The 20218-nt window shown below is 37.7% G+C and overlaps 5 protein-coding genes across 8 annotated transcripts; all 5 read right to left on the bottom strand.

Moving 5' to 3' along the window:
• Positions 1 to 1291: 1291 nt before the first annotated feature.
• On the bottom strand, positions 1292 to 2713 carry LOC148914655 (Leucine-rich repeat (LRR) family protein). Of its 2 annotated transcripts, none has more exons than XM_089043548.1 (2): positions 1861 to 2713; positions 1292 to 1433 (listed from the first exon to the last, which is right to left on the bottom strand). In XM_089043548.1, exon 1 carries the CDS (start codon positions 2711 to 2713, stop codon positions 1904 to 1906), a length of 810 nt encoding a protein of 269 aa, XP_088899674.1. In that variant the 3' UTR covers positions 1292 to 1433; positions 1861 to 1903. The 2 variants fall into 2 exon arrangements, with proteins under 2 accessions (XP_088899674.1, XP_088899673.1); XM_089043547.1 differs by having other exon boundaries at positions 1297 to 1433; positions 1882 to 2713.
• Positions 2604 to 5200, bottom strand: LOC103340233 (putative disease resistance protein At5g66900). Of its 2 annotated transcripts, XM_089043559.1 has the most exons (5): positions 4424 to 5200; positions 3841 to 4241; positions 3187 to 3545; positions 2873 to 3082; positions 2604 to 2742 (listed from the first exon to the last, which is right to left on the bottom strand). In XM_089043559.1, coding segments are annotated over exons 1-5 (1617 nt in total). In that variant the 5' UTR covers positions 5070 to 5200; the 3' UTR covers positions 2604 to 2741. The 2 variants fall into 2 exon arrangements, with proteins under 2 accessions (XP_088899685.1, XP_088899684.1); XM_089043558.1 differs by lacking the exon at positions 2604 to 2742 and having other exon boundaries at positions 2752 to 3082.
• Positions 5201 to 6176: 976 nt separating this feature from the next.
• On the bottom strand, positions 6177 to 10552 carry LOC103339958 (putative disease resistance protein At5g66910). Its single transcript, XM_016796406.2, has 5 exons — positions 9531 to 10552; positions 8438 to 8841; positions 7711 to 8072; positions 7360 to 7568; positions 6177 to 7226 (listed from the first exon to the last, which is right to left on the bottom strand). Exons 1-5 carry the CDS (start codon positions 10153 to 10155, stop codon positions 6385 to 6387), a joined length of 2442 nt encoding a protein of 813 aa, XP_016651892.2. The 5' UTR covers positions 10156 to 10552; the 3' UTR covers positions 6177 to 6384.
• Positions 10553 to 11564: 1012 nt separating this feature from the next.
• LOC103339960 (putative disease resistance protein At5g66900) lies at positions 11565 to 14986 on the bottom strand. Its single transcript, XM_008243324.2, has 5 exons — positions 14238 to 14986; positions 13653 to 14053; positions 12981 to 13339; positions 12665 to 12876; positions 11565 to 12557 (listed from the first exon to the last, which is right to left on the bottom strand). Exons 1-5 carry the CDS (start codon positions 14860 to 14862, stop codon positions 11716 to 11718), a joined length of 2439 nt encoding a protein of 812 aa, XP_008241546.2. The 5' UTR covers positions 14863 to 14986; the 3' UTR covers positions 11565 to 11715.
• Positions 14987 to 15550: 564 nt separating this feature from the next.
• Positions 15551 to 20165, bottom strand: LOC103339961 (putative disease resistance protein At5g66900). Of its 2 annotated transcripts, XM_089043552.1 has the most exons (6): positions 19410 to 20145; positions 18877 to 19277; positions 18173 to 18534; positions 17841 to 18040; positions 16999 to 17717; positions 15551 to 15689 (listed from the first exon to the last, which is right to left on the bottom strand). In XM_089043552.1, the coding sequence occupies exons 1-6, from the start codon at positions 20017 to 20019 to the stop codon at positions 15555 to 15557; spliced, it is 2427 nt and encodes an 808-aa protein (XP_088899678.1). In that variant the 5' UTR covers positions 20020 to 20145; the 3' UTR covers positions 15551 to 15554. The 2 variants fall into 2 exon arrangements, with proteins under 2 accessions (XP_088899678.1, XP_008241547.2); XM_008243325.3 differs by lacking the exon at positions 15551 to 15689 and having other exon boundaries at positions 16739 to 17717; positions 19410 to 20165.
• Between the last annotated feature and the right edge of the window lie 53 nt (positions 20166 to 20218).

The raw sequence follows: 20218 nt of genomic DNA, 5'->3' as shown, positions 1-20218 counted from the left end.
CAAAGTTTACCAAGTATATAAATGTACTTACCACAATATCTACAATCATAAGTGACAACTTTACCACAATTTGATTGAATAAATAGTGGTAATTGACAACTTTATTTGAACTAGTATAAATAAAACATCTTCGGGTCTAGGAACCATTGCATTGGTTATGTAAATTTCCGTTTTTCTTGCTGTTGTTTGTGTTTGTTATTTATGTTCGCGTGGGAATCCTAAACAAGTTTAAGAGTTATGAGATTTATCATATTTATAGGGAGAAGAACACTGTTGCAGACAGATTGGCTAGTTGGAGTCATAACTTGGATCTGGGTTTGTATCTGCTTGATGAGGCTCCTAATTGGCTTGGCTCTGTGTTAGTGGATAACCTGCTGGGGTTGTCTAAACCTCGTATGATTTGTGTTGTTTAGTTTCTTTGGTTGTTGGGGGTTCTTACCCCTCCCTTGTTCACCCAAAAAAAAAAAAGAAAACAGAGGGAGAGGGGACAAGCCTAAGTAGAGTTGACATTTACGCTTAGAAAAGCCCAACATATCTGTTTTCTTCTTATTGTCACTCTTTTTATTTGTCTTCCTTCTTTTTGCATAAAGGTTATTTATACCTGGAATGCAAGGAGGCCCAGGAACAAGCAGGCAAGGCAGCCGTCTAGGGCCCCCAATTTTGTATAATACCATATATATACAGACCTATATTATTTAGAAAAATTATATTATATAAATATTATGTGGGTCCAAACCAATTATTGTAAATATATATAAAAAAAACTTCTCTAATCATTCAATTAAAAATTAAAAATAGGAAACTCAATAAAAGTCCACTTATTGTAAAAAAGAAAAAAGAAAAAGAAAAGAAAAACTTGGCCAATGACTCAATTCAAAACTAAAAAAAGAATACTCAATAAAGACCTAATTATTTTTTAAACTTATAGCTTAAATTAATTAACCTAGTTGAATCAATAAGGAAATTGAAAAAGATATGGTAGAAAAATTTGATTATGTAAAGTTAATTAGTACTTTTGAATTGAAAAATGCAAGACAAGTTATATTTACTTTATATTTAAGTGATGTTTTGATGCATTTTATAAATTTGTTGTGTAAATTACATATTGATTGTTCATTTATGTTACAATTGTGAATTTGAGTTCATATAATATTTTTTTAGCTTATCGAAAAGAAAAAAATCATATAAATATACATATAAAGGAGAAGGGCCCATTTAAGATGTTCGTTTAGGGCCTCCAAAACGTAAGATCAAAGTTGACAAACCCCCACACCACCTGGGCCGAATAATGAATTTCAACCCAAAATCGTAATAAGATCAGTTTCAACCCAAAATTGTACACTACAGATGCTGTCGAGATTTCCGCGTTTAATACAATTGACTCTAATGATTGGCAAGGCAGCAGCTAAACAGGTCTTCTTCCACTGTAATACCTGAAAAGAAAAAAACAGTTGACTTGATAGAGCAAGCCTCAAATATTGATATTTTTATTACTGGGTTTTTTCCAATGCTTTCCCATTAGACTTGTTCGATGGGACTGCAATTTCAACCCACATGTCTAAGTTATACACTCAGTGAAGTTTTGCCTTCGGCTCCAAGTAATATGTTAGTATTTTGACTAATTTGGAGCTTAGAGTTGTTTCCAAGAAAGAAAGGTAGATTCTTGTCTTCTTTCCTGAATAATTTTGCACCAGAGTAGCCCCTGCCCCACTTTGTCTTCCCTCATAAGAAATCACACATTTAAATCTTTAGTGTATGGTTTGTAAATCCAAACCCTCTACACTGTTTTTACTATGCAAAAATAACGAGAAAGAGAACAAAATGACGAGGTAAAAAAGAATTGAAACACAACATACTCACAGAGCCATTGCCCCAACATACGTTTATTAAGGACATTCAGCTCTCAAAGATTGTGGAGCCAATTCAGGTTGAAGTCTTCTTTTACCACCGATATCTTTATCTTTGTGAGATTGGATTTGAAAGGTTCCCCCCATAAGTTTTCTGTGTAATCATCACATATCACTTCCCGTAACTCCACAAGATTCAAAACTGATACAGGCAACTCTTGCAATCTTGAGCATTGTCCCATGTTGATTTTTTCTAAACCGCTCATTTCACCAATGTCTTCAGGCAACTCCTTGATGCTGAAACATTTATATATGTCAAGTAAGTGTAACTTAGTGAGGTCCTTAATGGAGCCAGGAAGTTTTACCAAGTCTGTGCAGGACCTCAGCCTCAATACCTCTAAACCCTCTAGCTTTCCAATCTCTTCAGGCAAGCGAGATAGCTTATGGCAATTGGTAATACTAAGCTTCTTTAGGCGGATAAGATCACAGATCTTGACAGGCAATTCCACCAAATCATTGCAGTAGTCAATGTTCAATTCCACTAGATTTGGAAATGCCTCTAAGATTTGGATGGAAGAGTTGCTAAAAGCTTGACCGATGCTGCACATGAATAAAGATATCTTGTGCAGACTCATCAACTGCATGGAGTTCTTGCTTATGGAAGGAATTGAAATGCGCTCTAATCTTATTCTCTTCAGATTAGGCAAAGAACCCAAAAGCTTGAAATTACTCAAGTCAGCTTGGAAGACACCATAATTTGTGACTATTAGAACCTTCAACTTGGACATTTTCTTTACGAATTTGGGCAGACCATAGTTCTCTGTCTGAAAATTAAGAACTAGAACCTCAGCCTTTGGTAGATGCATGTCGTGCCACTTTTCCGAGGACAATCCATCTGCAAACCGTATGCTATATGATGTGAGTGTGGGAAGAAATTAATGCGAAAGTCCTACATTCAAGCCTTAGTGTTTACATGTGTGTGTGTTTGTCATATGCATTTGGTAAAGAAGGAGAGATGGGACAACCAGTTGAGATAGATAATAAGCGACATCTTGGGTTTAATCTTCTGTTCTGTCCACCACTTAGGGAGATTGTCACCACAAATATCTATAATCAGCCTTTTTTCCTTTCCTATTTCATCTTGACCAATCTGATGGATAGCTAGATTTCTAAGCATATCATGCTGGGTAACAAAGTGTTCACTGTAATAGCCATCGATCTCCGTCTTCCCATTCCTGGTTAAGATCATAACTATTTGCTTAGCTAGTCATAAATATTAAAAGAAAAGGTAAGGTGAGAAAAGATATCAAAGACGAGATGAATATAAGCTTGCATATACCTTGTGACTAGATTCGCCAAATTACGATTGGTAAGCTCGTGGATGTTCGCAATGGACCATGAATCCTTATCTAGTCCATATAACTCTGCCCACAGATCAATGAGAGCAACAGCAGGGATACTTCGGTCTTCAGGAAATAAAGCAAGGTCAATGAAGCATTCCTTGATGATAGGCATTCGTTCATCCAAGGCATCTAAGCTACTTTTGAGGCAAGCAAGCAAATAATCCTCAGAATCAAGAATAGAAGAGCCTTTAGACAATTCCGCTACTCTTTTCTCCCAGATCTCTGTAGGCTGTTCGCAAACTGATCTTCCGATAGTTGTAATGGCAAGTGGAAATCCCTTACAGTGCTGTACTATCTGCAGTTAAATTGTCCCAAATGAAGTCAATTACTATTTGAGTTGCACATCGAAAATTGAACTTCTTCCAAATCATATCAATTGTTTGGTTAACCGGCTATCTGCTTCTCCTTATTCTTATTTTCAATTTAGTTTATAAGTAAAGTAGGCATAGAGGTATATGCATTTTCAGATATCGTAATGTGTTTACTTGCGTGTATGGACGATTCACATAGAAAATGAAGGTTATTTATCTCCTTTTTTTGATAGGCACAATAAACACAAATTATGTTTTGAAATGCAAATAAGAAATTACCTGTTCCGCTAGATTGTCCGGTATATAAGAGCTCCTATCAGACCGGGATGCTGAATGACGAAAAAGTGTCATTGCATCTCCTGGTTCCAATGTTCCTAAAAGATACGCAGGACCAAATCTTGGAAAGTGAACTCTTGATGTCACCAAAATGTTGTGATTTGGCCTTTTGAATTCATCAAGCTTATCAAGAAGGGAGTCTGATCCTGGCGACACATCGTCCAGGACCAAAAGTAAAGGATCTTGTCCTGTTGCGTTCAGAAATTCTTGCAGCCAGTTAAATGCAATTGCTTCTTCTTGGAAAGAAGGTACCAGGGATCCGGTTTTTTGACATAGTTCTTGTACAACAAGGCAGTTGGACTTCTTTGAAACAGTGACGAAAAAGAGATTGCCTTTGAATTTTTCTGTCCAAGAAGAACAAAAGAAAGCAGTCGCCAAGGGGTCGTTTAAATCTGTCTACAATTGTACAAATTCTTTCTTCAACACATTCTAAATTCTAGATGGTATAGAATGTTTCAATTTATGAATAATTCACCAATTAGTATAAAAATAAAGAGAAATTGATATACTTCTGTACCATATATACCTTTGACTTTCTGATCTTTGCAAATCTTTTGTGCCAGTGTGGTTTTCCCGCATCCTCCAAGACCAGTCACCACAAGCATTGATGCCTCGTCTTTAAGAAGCTCCATCTTCAACTCCTCCACATGCACATCCAATCCAACAGTAAAGGGTGGAGGCTCAGGTATTGCACACCAACCTCTAATTTGGTTTTGATTTTGATTTTGATATTGTGCCACAATATTCGCATCGATTTGGTTCAATGTTGTAGCCACATTGATTACCCGAGCCCTCGTATCACTTATTATGTGCACTGTCAGTACACTTAACAGTGTATTGAGAGATGCATTCAATGCAACAAGTTTGCTAGTGTAAATAGGCTTTTTGAAGGCGTTTAACTTCCATGGACGAACCTTGGAGCACTTGTCAACGAGCTGAACGCCCTTCTTCATTTGGATCCTAAACCTTTCTAGGCCTGGGATGGGGCGAAACAATATGTTGGGATGTTGTCTTACATCTTCATCCACTTGCTGAAAAGAGTCCATGGTGAATTTGAGATCTCTGAGGTGGGTTTTAAACATTATAGTCTTCGACGACACCGCTATAACACCATCAAGCAGCGTCCCAAATACTGCTCCTAGAGCAGCTCCTCCCACTGCCTCCAATGCCATAACTACACCCAAACAAGACCCAACTCTGAAACCTTGTCAGAGACTGTTAACATATAAATTTAGATTTCACAAGTCATTTGAACCCAGGAAAACAAGTTTTGTCTTACCTTTATTGGTGGTCGAACAAAGAAAAGATAAGCAAAGAATATATAAAGTACATTGTAATATTCTTCTTCACATAGAAGACGATATGAATATGTGAGGGCGAAAGACTCTTCGGGTCAATCGGGAAGCTCGATAGAAGCTGCCAACAACGACCAAAGTCACGTTTTGCACTAGTGCTTTCTAGGAAAATATAGAAATATTGGTTTTAGGATACTTTCGTAATGCTAACGCGTTTAGCCCAGTGAAAAAGAATTTCGATGACTTGTATACTAGTGGAAAATGGTTTGGACTTGCATATCAGTAATCTCGAGGCTTGAACCATGACTAGCGTGTGTGAAATACCTCATTGTAATTTAGTTCATTGCTTGTATTCATTAAATAAAAAAGAAAACTTTTTTAACAAGTAAAATAAGCTTCCACATTGAAAGGTACTGGACCATTGAGGACGAAATCTAGAAAATGAAGTATTAATATGGAAACCCACAAAAGAAGGAAAGCCAAAGCCCAGAATTCGACAGTTCGTTAATACACGGTTTCTTTTTACAAAGCAATAGCTCAATTTCTGGTGAGGGCTCGAGTATTGTGGGATCAAACGTGATGCAAAATACGAATGTCTTTTCCTTCCCTTTCATTTTCGAGTTGAAAAGAGGGGGATCATAATCATCATATATGGAAATTACATGACCTTTTTACAAATTAAAAAGCAGCACTGAAGCTCCACGAAATATGCTCAAGTCATGTCATGTCAAGCAAGCAACAACAATTTCGAATGGCCAAAAGGAAACCGATTTGCACACATAAGTAGTGATTAAATAATCACTAGGAAATGAAGTGCTTAAATGTTGATGTGATATTGTTGGGTTAGTAACTTTAGAGGGAATGAAGTTGAACAAGAGAAAAAAAAAATGGAAAAAAAAAGCAGATCAAAAAGCAAAATAAAGAGGAAAGGACAATAGCTTGAAGGAAATTAAATTACAAGGAAAAGAAAAACATAAAAAAGCATAAAAAAGAAGGAAATTAAATTAAGAGAAAAAATGAAACACAAATTACAAGAGGTAGCTCAAACATTTGTTGAGGAAAGGGACAAATATCAAGATAGCGACCACATTACTTTTATGTTTCATCCCATATAACCACATCATACAGGACCGAAATTGAGACTTGTATTGCACATTTGTGCTAGAAAAATATGGAAATATCAAGAAGAATCTCAAGATGGATGCTTGTGGAGCCAATTTAGGTTGATATCTTCTTTGACCACCTTTATGTGTATGTTTTTGAGAAGGGGTAAGAAGGGTTCCCATAAAATTTCAGTCTCCTCATCACATGTCACATTCTTCAACTGCCCAAGGTCCAAAACTGATGCAGGGAGATCTTGCAATCTTGAGCATTGTCTCATGTTGAGCTTTTTTAAACTGCAAATCTCACCAATGTGTTCAGGCAACTGCTTAATGCTAAAGCAATAGGATATGTCAAGAAAGTTTAACTTTTTGAGGTTCCTAATCGAGCTTGGCAACTCTAACAAGTCTGTACAAGACCTAAGCCTCAACACTTCCAAACTGAGTAACTTTCCGATCTTTTCAGGCAAGGCGGATAGGTTATGACAGTTGGTGATGCTAAGCTTCTTAAGGTGAATGAGATCACAAACCTCGACAGGTAACTCCACCAGCTCATGGCAACAATCTATGTCCATTTCGCCTAGATTTGGCAATGCATCAAAAATGTTGATGGAACCTTTACCAAAAGCTTGACCGATGCTACACATGAACAAAGATATCTTCTGTACACTTTCCAACTCTTTGATGTTCTTGTTTATTGAAGGAATTGAAATGCGTTCCAATCTAATTCTCTTCAGATTTGATGATGAACCAAGTAGTTGAAAATTATTTAATTCAGCAGGTAAGAAACTGAAATTTGTGACTATCAGAACCTTTAATTTATCCATTTTCTTCACAAATTTGGGTAAGTCGTAGCTGTTTGTTTCAAAATTTAGAACTAGAACCTCTGCTTTTGGTAGTTGCATGTTTGGCCATTTTTTTGAGAAGGCTCCATCTGCAAACAAAAATCTATAAGATGTGAGTGTGGGAAATGTGCCAAAGTACTATTCAAGTTGTAGCGCGTAGTATGTGTGTGCGTCTGTATGTACATGTGTGCGTATTTACTAAAGAGAGAAAGATGGGACAACCAGTTGAGATAGATAATAGTCGAGCCTGCATGGGCTGATGCTTTGCCTCTGTCAGCCAGTTAGGAAGATTATCTCCACGTATGTCTATAATCAGTCTTTTTCTCTGTCCTATTGGGTCCTGGCTCGCCTGATGGATAGCCAACTCTCTAAGCATATCATGCTGAGTAACAAAGTGTTCAGTGTAATAGCCATCAGCCTCCCGCTCATTCCTGGATGTTCAATAATAATTCATAAGAGATTTCTTCAACATAAAAATTGGAACAGAAAATTATGAGCAGCAGCGAGTCATGAATATAAAGGAAAAAAATGGAGTGAGAGTAGCAGACAAGAGGAACATGAAAGCCTACATACCTTGTGGCTATAAGATTAGCTAAACTCTGGGTGGTTAGTTCGTAGAGGTTTGCAATGGACAGACTAGGTTCGTCTAGGCCATATAACTCTGCCCACATATCTATGAGGGTGGCAGCAGAGATCCTTTGATCTTTAGGAAATGAGCAAAGGTCAAGGAAACATTCCTTGAGGGTAGGCTTTTCTTTATCCAAGGCATCTATGCTGCTTTTGAGGCAAGCAAGCAAATCATTGTTTGATGCAAGGATAGAAGAACCTTTAGACCATTCCATTACTCTTTTTCGCCAGATCTCTATAGGTTGGCCTCGAAGTGATCTTCCAACCACTGTAATCGCAAGTGGAAATCCCTTACATAGCTCTACTATCTGCAGTTCAATTTCCCCAAATGAAGCCAATCACTATTTGAGTTGCAGGTCCAAAACAATAGCGTCTAAATCTCATCTCAATGGTTTCATGCAGATGACAAAATGTTTAACTGTCTACGTAACATGAATGTATAATCATTTGCAGGTTGATATGGTAAATGGAACCATTCACTATTCACTCATGTGTATGGATGTTTAACAAATACATATATATATATATATATATATATACATATAGGAGTTCTCAGTGCAGGATGTCCCTCCTTTTAACAAAGGACGAATTTTGTATTTAAAAGACAGACGTCCTGTAGAGAGAAAAAACCTACATGTAATTATTTATAAAGAAAAATAATAAAAGAAATCACCTTTCTCGAAAGATCTTCCCGAGCATAAGAGCTCTTATCCTCCAAAGATGCTGAATGATGAAAAAGAGCCACTGCATCTTCATCATTCAAGGATTCCAAATGATATGGAGAACCAAATCTTGGAAATGCAAATCTTGATGTGACCAAAACTTTGTAATTTGTCATTTTGAATTCATCAAACTTCTCAAGTAGGGACTCTGATCCTGACCAAACATCATCCAGGACAAACAGTACAGGATTTTGTGATGTTTCCTTCAGAAATAGTTGCAACCAGTAAACTGCAATTACTTCATTTTCGAAAGCAGGCACCTGGGAACCCTTGCGTTGATATAGCTCATGTACAATAAGGTCCAAGTTGGGCTTTTTTGAAAGAGTGACGAAGAAGATATTGTTCTTGAATTTATCTATCCAAATACGATTTAAGAGACGTGTCACTAAAAGTTCATTGAAATATGTCTCCAATTGTGCAAAGGAAAACAATATACACAAATGGTGGTCATACAAAACAATATAATTGGAAGCCTAACATATGCACATAGTAAGAACTAAGTGAGGCAATATTCTTAAGAAGACATATCCCAGTCATTAAGTTATAAAATCCTTGGTTACTCTTCTGAAGTAATAATTCCTATCAGTGAGATACGGTGAATATATTCCTGTAAGGCTATAACTGTAGAAAACAACTAGATTTAAAGGTTGAATAAGATATCATAAATATAGAACAGAGAGACTTGAGTCTCCCTAAAACCTCTGTCCCTTAGCCATGCATATTGATATAAGTTTGACATAAATTGTCAATCCAATAAGACATACGATTCAGGCAACGGCTCATTACAAGATTAGTGGCTTGAAATGAAGCTATGTAAATTTGTTAATTTGTTCAGATGGATCAGATTTGGGTATGCTTATGTTAACCACCAACAAAAGGGAAATTCAAGAAAATTGGTATCTTCCACATGCCACTAAAACAAATAAAATCATGTTAAGTTTCATATCACAATACCACTACCATTAGACTACTAGTGTAGCACTTTTCAACTAGGAAGTAAAACTGATTTACCAATTAGAACTGAAAAAAAGAAGGTTGATATACCTTTAACTTCCTGATCTTGACAAAACTTTTTTGCCAATGTGGTTTTTCCACATCCACCAGCAGCAGTCAGCACAAGCATTGACACATCATCCTTAAGAAGCTTTATCTTCAATTCTTTCAATGGCACATCCAACCCAACTGTAACCGGTGGAGGTTCAGGCACTGAAGACCAACCATTGATTTTTTCAGGTTGGTTTTGCATCACCAAGTTCCCTTCAATTCGATGCAGCACCGTCTCTATATTCCTCAAAGAAACCAAGGTCTCCTTGACATCCCTTATGCCCTGCACTTTCAACACCTCCACTAGTCTTTGAAGACATTTATCCAATTCATCAAGCTTTCTGGTGTATCTGTATTTTCTGCACAAGCTCCACACACTAACCTTGCTGCATTTGTAAACAAGCTTTACCCCCTCCTCCATTTGCATTGCAAAATTTTCTAGCCCCTCCTTTGAGTCATATTTTTCTCTCTCTTTGATCACTGGCTGTAAAGAGTCCAGTGTGGATTTGATATCTCCAAGCATAGATTTAAACATGGTAGTCTCCTTCTTCACTGCTATAACAGCATCAAATAGCATTTGAAATGCTACTCTAAAACTACCCCCTCCGACTAAATCCACTGCCATGAGTATAAAATAATACCCAACACCAAAATCAGACAAATTCTATTTGTTTCAAATAAAAAACCCAAACAATACGAAGACTCAATGATCTCCTTGCTATGATGAAACAGGACAGAAATCCGATAAATGCTTTCTGAGATGAAAGAGAGTATAATCTAGTTCAGTGGCACAGAATGCTATGGAGATGTACTCGCTGAACTTATATGATGAGAGAGAGAAGATTCCAAGTTGGAGCTCTATTGTACTAATTCGAGAAACTGCAACCATATGATCACAACACAAGAAACTGCTACGAACACCAGATTTTTGTTTCTGCAATTCACCGTGTATCGGAAACATCGAGGGGACCGTGCACGCGGTGGAGAAAACAAGCCCTAATTTCGTTGAACTTTTTTTTCCCTTTTGGCAATTGCGAGGATAGAGTTTAAAGAAATAGGTCACGTTACACTTTTGTCCCTGTAGTTCGAGTAATTTTTCACTTTTATACCGTAGTTTCACTTTTGATCCCAATTGTTAATTCTGTTAAAATTGAAGATGTAAATCTGATGTGGCAACTTGTATGTGAAGAAGTAAAAATAAGCAAACTACATACTAAAATGGTCAAAAATTGAAACTGTTTTACTAAAGTGTAATTTGACCAAAGAAATAATGCGGCGGAGCCACAAAAGAATAATGAGATGTAGCTGCATTTCTCTCACCGAAAATCCATTGGAGAGGCCGGGATTACCCCTCTGATGGCGCCCACCATATGTTCTACTAAATGCCTCAAAGAGGCTTTGCTATTTTGTTTGTTTGTGATTTTTTGTTTCCATGAATTATGAATGACATTAGTATTGCTTAAATTCTAAGGGTATTTGGTTTTTTTGTTGATCTTTTAACCTTTTAAATATTGCCTCTCTCTGAAAAATTGTTGGTTCCGCAATTGCAAGTATTAATGGAAAATTACTCAAAATGCAAGGATCAAAATATAATTTGGCCAAAGAAATAATACGAAAAAACAAAACATAGGGGTGGGTATGGACTGATTATAAGTAAATTTAGCTACTCATTTTTCATACAAATTTATAATATAAAAAACTAGTCATGCGCTAGTAAACTTCAAAAGAAATAATAAGGGAAACAAAACGTAGGAGTAGGTATGGACGGGCTATTCTAGACAGAAGAAAGGATCTGCTCCTGGAAGACGCAAAGGTTGGATATGAATGGGGATATGTGTTTTTTTTTTGGGCGGAAATGGGGATATGTTTATGTTTTTGAGGCAAGATGAGAAATATTCGCATAAATATTTTGTCCCTCCATCACAGATCACTTCCTGCTGCAACCTTGAGCACTGTCTCTGTCTTTTGTCATAGAAGGTACATTAGTATATGGTACGAAGGAAAAAGGTAGAGAAGAAAATTAAGACAAACTGATGGTGGTAAATCCAAATTCTCTCATTCACTTCGTTTTTACAATGCAAAATGAAAACCAAAAAACGTAAAAGAGAAGAAAAGTAGGAAAAAGAAATATTGAAACACAAATCACAGAGACATTGCACCAACATTTGTTAAGGACAGTCAGCTCTCAAGGCTTGTTGTAGAGCCAATTAAGGTTGTGTTGTTCTTTTGCCACTGTTATGTTTATGTTTATGAGACTGGATTTGAAAGGCTCCCCCCACAAGTTTTCTGTCTCTTCATCACATATCACTTCCCGTAACTCCCCAAGATTCAAAACTGATAGAGGCAACCCTTGCAGTCTTGAGCATTGTCCCATGTTGATCTTTCTTAAACCACTCATTTCACCAATCTCTTCAGGCAAGTTCTTAATGCTCAAACAATTATATATGTCAAGAAAGCTTAACTTTTTTAGGTTCTTAATCGAGCCTGGAAGCCTTTCCAACTCTGTGGAGGACCTTAGCCTTAATACCTCCAAATTGACCAGCTTTCCAATCTCTTCAGGCAAGGCAGATAGCTTATGACAATTGGTAATACTGAGCTTCTTTAGGCGGATAAGATCACAGAGCTTGGCAGGTAATTCCACCAGATCATTGCAATAGTCTATGTTCATTTCCACTAGATTTGGAAATGCCTCTAAGATTTGGATGGAAGAGTTGCTAAAAGCTTGACCGATGCTGCACATGAATAAAGATATCTTGTGCAGACTCTTCAACTGCATGGAGTTCTTGCTTATGGAAGGAATTGAAATGCGCTCCAATCTTATTCTCTTCAGATTAGGCAAAGAACCCAAAAGCTTGAAATTACTCAAATCAGATTGTAAGACACCACAATTTGTGACTATTAGAACCTTCAACTTGGACATTTTCTTCACAAACTTGGGCAGAACATAGTTCTCTGTCTGAAAATTCAGAACTAGAACCTCAGCTTTTGGTAGATGCATGTCGTGCCATTTTGCCGAGGACAATCCATCTGCAAACCAAAGCTATATGATGTAAGTTTTGGGGAAACATTAATGCAAAAGTACTATATTCAAGCCTTAGTTTATGTTTTTGGTAAAGAAGGAGAGATGGGACAACCAGTTGAGATAGACAATAAGCGGGTCTCCTTGGGTTTATTCTTCTGTTCTGTCCACCCATTAGGGAGATTGTCACCACAAATTTCTATAATCAGCCTTTTCTCCTGTCCAATTTCATCTTGACCAGTCTGATGGATAGCAAGATTTCTAAGCATGTCATGCTGGGTAACAAAGTGTTCACTGTAATAGCCATCCATCTCCATCTTCCCATTCCTGTTTAAGATCATAATTATTTTCTTAGCTAGTCATAAATATAAAAAAGAAAGGGTCAAGTGGAGAAGAGAGACCAAAGACGAGATGAATAGAAGCTTGCATACCTTGTAACTAGATTGGCCAAATTACGATTGGTTAGCTCGTGGATGTGTGCAATGGACCTAAAGTCCTCATCTAGCCCATATAACTCTGCCCACATATCAATGAGAGCAACAGCAGGGATACATCTGTCTTCAGGAAATGAAGCAAGATCAATGAAGCATTCCTTGATGACAGCCAACCGTTCATCCAAGGCATCTAAGCTACTTTTGAGGCAAGCAAACAAATAATCCTCAGAATCAAGAATAGAAGAACCTCTAGACAATTCCGCTACTCTTTTCTTCCAGATCTCTGTTGGCTGTTCGCAAACTGATCTTCCGATCGTTGTAATGGCAAGTGGAAATCCCTTACAGAGCTGAACTATCTGCAGTTAAATTGTCCCAAATGAAGTCAATTACTATTTGAGTTGCACATCGAAAATTTGACTTCATCTCCAAATCATATCAATTGTTTAATGAAGATAAGAAAATGGTTAACCGGCTATATACTTTTCTTTATTCTTAGTTTAGAGTTAGTTCATAAGTAAAGTAGGCATAAAAGTATATGCATCTGCAGCTATTGGTGTTGTTCATTTTCGTGTATGGACAGTTCTTGTAGAAAATGAAGGTGATTTGTTTCCTTGTTTTGTGAGGCAAAATGAACATAAATTATGTTTTGAAATGCAAACAAGAAATCACCTGTTTTGCTAGATCCTCCGGTATATCAGAGCTCCTATCTGGTCGGGATGCTGCATGACGAAAAAGAGTCATTGCATCTCCTTGTTCCAATGTTCCTAATGGATATGCAGGGCCAAATCTTGGAAATTGAAATCTTGATGTCACCAAAATGTTGTAATTTGGCCTTTTGAATTCACCAAACTTATCAAGAAGGGATTCTGATCCTAGCCATACATCATCTAGGACCAAAAGTAGAGGATCCTGTCCTGTTTTCTTCAGAAATTCTTGCAGCCAGTTAAAGGCAATTGCTTCCTCTTGGAGAGCTGGTACCAGGGATCCCGTTTTTTGACACAGTTCTTGTACAACAAGGCAGTTGGTGTTCTTTGAAACAATGACGAAGAAGATATTGCTCCTGAATTTCTCTGCCCAAGTAGAACAAAAGAAAGCAGTCACCATGTTGCCATTTAAATCTGTCCACAATTCTCAAATTCTTTCTTCAACCGATTCATTCTAGATTATAACTACAGAACTTTTCAATTTAGGAATCAAAACTTCACCAATTTGTATATAATAAAAAATAGGAATTGATATACATATATACCATACCTTTGACTTTCTGATCTTCGCAAACCTTTTGTGCCAGTGTGGTTTTCCCGCATCCTCCAAGACCAGTCACCACAAGCATTGATGCCTCGTCCTTAAGAAGCTCCAACTTCAACTCCTCCACATGCACATCCAATCCAACTGTAAAGGGTGGAGGCTCAGGTATTGCAGACCAACCTCTAATTTGATTTACATTTTGGTTTTGTGCCGCAATATTCGCATCGATATGGTTCACCACTGTCGCCACATTGATAACCCGACCCCTCTGGTCACTTGCTATGTGCGCTGTCAGTACACTTAACAGTCTTCTAAGAGATGCATCCAATGCAATAAGTTTTCTGGTGTACCTAGGCTTATTCCATGGACGAACCTTGGAGCACTTTTCAACGAGCTGAACACCCTTCTTCATTTCTATTTCAAAACTTTCTAGGCCCTGCATTGGGCGAAACAATATGTTGGGATGTTGCCTTACATCTTCATCTACTTGTTGAAACAAGTCTAGGGTGCATTTGAGATCTCTGAGGTGGGTTTCAAACATTGTAGCCTTCGACGTCACTGCTATAACGCCATCAAGCAGCGCTCCAAATACTGCTCCTAGACCAGCTCCTCCTACCGCAGCAAATGCCATAAATACACTCAAACAACACCCAACTCTCAAGCTTTGTATTTGTTTGAGTCTAATCTGAGACAAGAAATCAGTCTATGTCTTTGCAGATTACGAATTGTGGAGAAAGTGGTAGACTCTTGACAGAGATTTGGGACCCAAGAAAAACAATATGAATATATCGGTGAGAGAATCTCTGGGTCAATAAGGAAAGCTCGGTCGTACTTTCTAGGAAATTATGTGTTCTTTTTAGGAAACTTTCGTAACAAGTAAAATGAGCTTCCACGCTGAAAGTGGGGCCATTGACGACAAAGTCAAGTTAGTCAAAGTTTTAGTAAAGTCAGTAGGACCACATTTGGTTAATTTCCTCCCATATAATGTTCTTTAGGAAGTCCCGATGGAAACCTCAGTAGGACCACATTTAGTAATTTGCTAGGAAATTATAAGTGTTCTTTTTAGGAAACTTTCGTAACAATTCCACACTGAAAGGTTGTGGGGCCATTGACGACCACATAAGAGCAGACATGTTTGTAACAAAGCCCACAATTGAACACTCAGTTATACACTGTTTCTTTTTACAAAGCAATAGCTCAACTATTTACCCAAAAAAAGAAAAACATAAACCATAAAGAGAGGAAATTAAATTCAGGGAAAATGCAAAATTTAAACACAAATCAGCAGAGGCAGCTAAAATATTTATTGAGGAAATAAAAATCTCAAGATGGAAGCTTGTGGAGCCAATTTAGGTTGATATCTTCTTTGACCACCTTTATGTGTATGTTTTTGAGATGGGGTAAGAAGGGTTCCCATAAAATTTCAGTCTCTGAATCACATATCACATCCTTCAACTGCTCATGGTCTCATGTTGAGCTTTTTAAAACTGTATGTCTCACCAATGTGTTCAGGCAACTGCTTATGCTAAAGCAATAGGATATATGTCGAGAAAGTTTAACTTTTTAAGGTTCCTAATCGAGCTTGGCAACTCTAACAAGTCTGTACAAGACCTAAGCCTCAACACTTCCAAACTGAGTAACTTTCCGATCTTTTCAGGCAAGGCGGATAGGTTATGACAGTTGGTGATGCTAAGCTTCTTAAGGCGAATGAGATCACAAAGCTCGGCAGGCAATTGCACCAGATCATGGCAATAATCTATGAGCATTTCGGCTAGATTTGGCAATGCGTCTAGAATTTGGATGGAACCTTTACCAAAAGCTTGACTGATGCTACACATGAATAAAGATATCTTCTGTACACTCAACTGTTTGCGGTTCTTGCTTATGGAAGGAATTGAAATGCATTCCAATCTAATTCTCTTCTGATGTAGAACACATGGCCAAGTTGATCGAGGAACAGTTGGACAAGCGAGCACATCGTCGCGGCAGCAAAGCACAATTTGTGCAAGTATGAGCCCCGAGCTCAAAATTGGGCCCATGACCTATCGTTTCAAAGAAAAAGGCATGACAAGTGCAACTCATAGTTTTGCTGTGACATATAAGCTATTTTAGACAAATTCTATCATTTACTTTGACTTTTCCGCGTTTAAAGTTTTTTGGATATTTTGGGAAACTTTTATTATTTTCCTTTTAGTTTTCTAATTAGCTTTCCTAGCAAGTGTGTTTCTCATTAGTTTTCCAAGCAAGTCCTAGGGTTTCTCTTAAAAGGAATGCATTGGAGCATCCTAAATTATCTATCTTATTATCAATCAAATACCTTTAGTTTTACTCAATTTTTTGGTGGATTCCAATGTTGGTACTTTAGGGTTATCGTTCGATCTCCCTATTCCCCTATATTTCACTGCGTCAGTTGGTATCAGAGCAGGTTTTTGCCTGACTCAAAGTGCCTCCAATGGCTCGTCCAGACTGAGAAGATAGGACCCGTGGAGACAAAAACTAAGACAAACTGATGGTGGTAAATCCAAATCCTCTCATTCACTTTGTTTTTACAATGCAAAATGAAAACCAAAAAACTTAAAAGAGAAGAAAGGTAGGAAAAAGAAATATTGAAACACAAATCACACAGACATTGCACCAACATTTGTTAAGGCTTGTAGTAGAGCCAATTAAGGTTGTGTTGTTCTTTTGCCACTGTTATGTTTATGTCTATGAGACTGGATTTGAAAGGCTCCCCCCATAAGTTTTCTGTCTCTTCATCACATATCACTTCCCGTAACTCCTTAAGATTCAGAACTGATTGAGGCAACTCTTGCAGTCTTGAGCATTGTCCCATGTTGATCTTTCTTAAACCACTCATTTCACCAATCTCTTCAGGCAAGTTCTTAATGCTCAAACAATTATATATGTCAAGAAAGCTTAACTTTTTTAGGTTCTTAATCGAGCCTGGAAGCCTTTCCAACTCTGTGGAGGACCTTAGCCTTAATACCTCCAAATTGACCAGCTTTCTAATCTCTTCAGGCAAGGCAGATAGCTTATGACAATTGGTAATACTAAGCTTCTTTAGGCGGATAAGATCACAGAGCTTGGCAGGCAATTCCACCAGATCATTGCAATAGTCTATGTTCATTTCCACTAGATTTGGAAATGCCTCTAAGATTTGGATGGAAGAGTTGCTAAAAGCTTGACCGATGCTGCACATGAATAAAGATATCTTGTGCAGACTCTTCAACTGCATGGAGTTCTTGCTTATGGAAGGAATTGAAATGCGCTCTAATCTTATTCTCTTCAGATTAGCCAAAGAACCCAAAAGCTTGAAATTACTCAAGTCAGCTTGGAAGACACCATAATTTGTGACTATTAGAACCTTCAACTTGGACATTTTCTTCACGAATTTGGGCAGACCATAGTTCTCTGTCTGAAAATTAAGAACTAGAACCTCAGCCTTTGGTAGATGCATGTTGTGCCATTTTGGTGAGTGCAATCCATCTGCAAACCATACGCTATATGATGTGAGTGATGGGAGAACTTAATGTGAAAGTACTAAACTAGCCCCTGTGTTTGTGTGTGTGTGAGTTGATGTATTTTGTAAAGAAAGGGAGATATGCCAACCAGTTGAAATAGATACTAATCGAGCCTTCTTCGTTTTATGCTTATTCTCTTTCCACCATGTTGGAAGCTCGTCTCCATGTATGTCTATAATCAGTCTCTGTCCGATCGGGTCTTGACGACTCTCATGGATTGATAGCGATCTAAGCATACCATGTTGGATAGCAAAATGTTCACTATAGTAGCCATCCGCATCCTCATTCCTGGTCATGATCAAAATTTTAGTTTCTTAGAATAAACTTTGAAAAATGCATATTTGCAATAGAAAATTAGTTACTAGTACCATCTAGTCTTGATTATATCATACAAGAGAAAAGGCACAGAAGCTTGCATACCTTGTGACTACAAGACTGGCCAGATTGCGAGTGGTGAGCTCGTAGAGGTTTGCAATGGACATAAAATCTTCAGCTCCCTCATATGACTCTGCCCACATATCAAGGAGGGCAGTAACAGGGATTATTTGGTCTTGAGGAAATACACCAAGGTCTATGAAACAATCCTTGACGGTAGTCATTCCTTTATCCAAGTCATCCAAGCAACTTTTGAGGTAAACAAGCAACTTTCGGTCTGCCTCAAGAATAGAAGAACCTTTGGACAATTCCAGTAGTCTTTTTCTCCAGATCTCTATTGGTTGATTGCAAAGTGAGTTCCCGATCGCTGTAATGGCAAGTGGAAATCTCTTACACAACTTTACGATCTGCAGTACACGTGTCCCAAATGAACTCAATTACCATTTGATTGCAGACCGAAATTTCAACTTTCTCTAAATCATATCAATAGTTTCATGAAGTAGAGAAATTTTAACTCTTTCTTCTAAATCATATCAATGGTTTCATGAAGAAGAGAAATTTCAACTTTTCTTCATTCTTATTTTAGATTTAGTAACAATATAAAGTAAGCACTCTACATGCATGCCTATTTGCAGATATGGTAAAACCGATGTGTTCACTTTTGTGCAAAAAAAGTAGACATAATTCCTTTTCCCCTTTTGTGATGCATAATTAAGCATATATGTTTGAAATTCAGACTAACAACTCACCTGATTCTGAATATCATCTGGTATGTTAGAGCTCGTATTTGGTAGGAATGCTGAACGACGAAAAAGATCCATTGCATCTTCATCTTTCAATGTTTCTAGAGAATTTGGACGACCAAATTTTGGAAATTGACATCTTGATGTCACCAAAACCTTGTAACTTGGCATTTGGAATTCATTAAACTTGTCAAGAAGGGATTCTGATCCAGATTGAACATCATCCAAGACCAATAGTAAAGGATTTTGTCCTCTTTCCGTCACAAACTTTTGCAGCCATTTAAATGCAATTTCTTCATTTGGTAAAGCAGGTGCCTGCACTCCTGTATGTTCCCATAGTTCTTGAACAATAAGGTAGCTGAGCTTATTTGAAACAGTGGCAAAGAAGATGTTTTCCTTGAACTTATCTAGCCAAGTACACATAATTAAGAAAACTGTCACCAAATTTATCTATGCTTGTACAAACAAGGAAATGATTTCTATAATTTATTTCTTTAATCTCACTAATGAAAATAAAATGATGTTAAATTTCAGGGTACCTTTGACTTCCGGCTCATGACAAAACACTGTTGCCAAAGTGGTTTTCCCGCACCCTCCAGGAGCCGTGAGCACAAATATTGACACCGGTCCATCCTTAAGAAGCTTCATCTTCAGATCATCCAAAGGCTTCTTCAAGCCAACAGTAACCAGTGGACGCGGAGGTACTGCACACCGAACTCCAAATTGATTTTGATTTTGTGCCACAACATTTCCATCAATTCGGTTGAGCACCATAGTTTGATGGCTTACTAACTGCAATGTCAGTATACTTAAGAGTCTTTGTAAAGAGCCATCCAACGCCAGAATTTTGTCTTTGTATTCACTCTGTTTGATGAGGTTGATCCTCCACACCTCACAGCACTCATCAACCAGCTGCTTGCCCTCCTCCATTTTTGTTGTAAAATTTTCTAGGCTCTTCTCCAGGGGAACCAAACGATTGGCAGATTCTAGCTGTTTAATCACTGGTTTTAACGAGTCTAGCGTGGCATTGAGATTTCCGAGGTGTGTTTGAAACATATTGGCTGTGCTCTTCGCTTTTAGAACGGCAGAAAACAGAATTTCAAATGCTGCTCCTAGAGCAGACCCTACAACTAAAGTAACCGGATCCATAATTACAACAACAACTCAGATCTGAAAGTTTGTATTTGTTTCAATCTGAACTTGTAAGACAATAGGCAGATTACAAATAAGGAACAAGTGAGAGACTCTTAGGACCAGGCTTGGAAGCAAGCAATGCAAAAGGAGTCCATATGCTTTTCTCACTTGTCAATGGCAAACGAATATGTTGTTTGCAAGACTCTCTGGGTCA

Source organism: Prunus mume, linkage group LG8, assembly GCF_029339155.1.
Source record: "Prunus mume cultivar Tortuosa linkage group LG8, ASM2933915v1, whole genome shotgun sequence".
NCBI classification, from domain to species: Eukaryota; Viridiplantae; Streptophyta; class Magnoliopsida; order Rosales; family Rosaceae; genus Prunus; species Prunus mume.
This window is presented reverse-complemented; position numbering and strand designations above follow the sequence as displayed.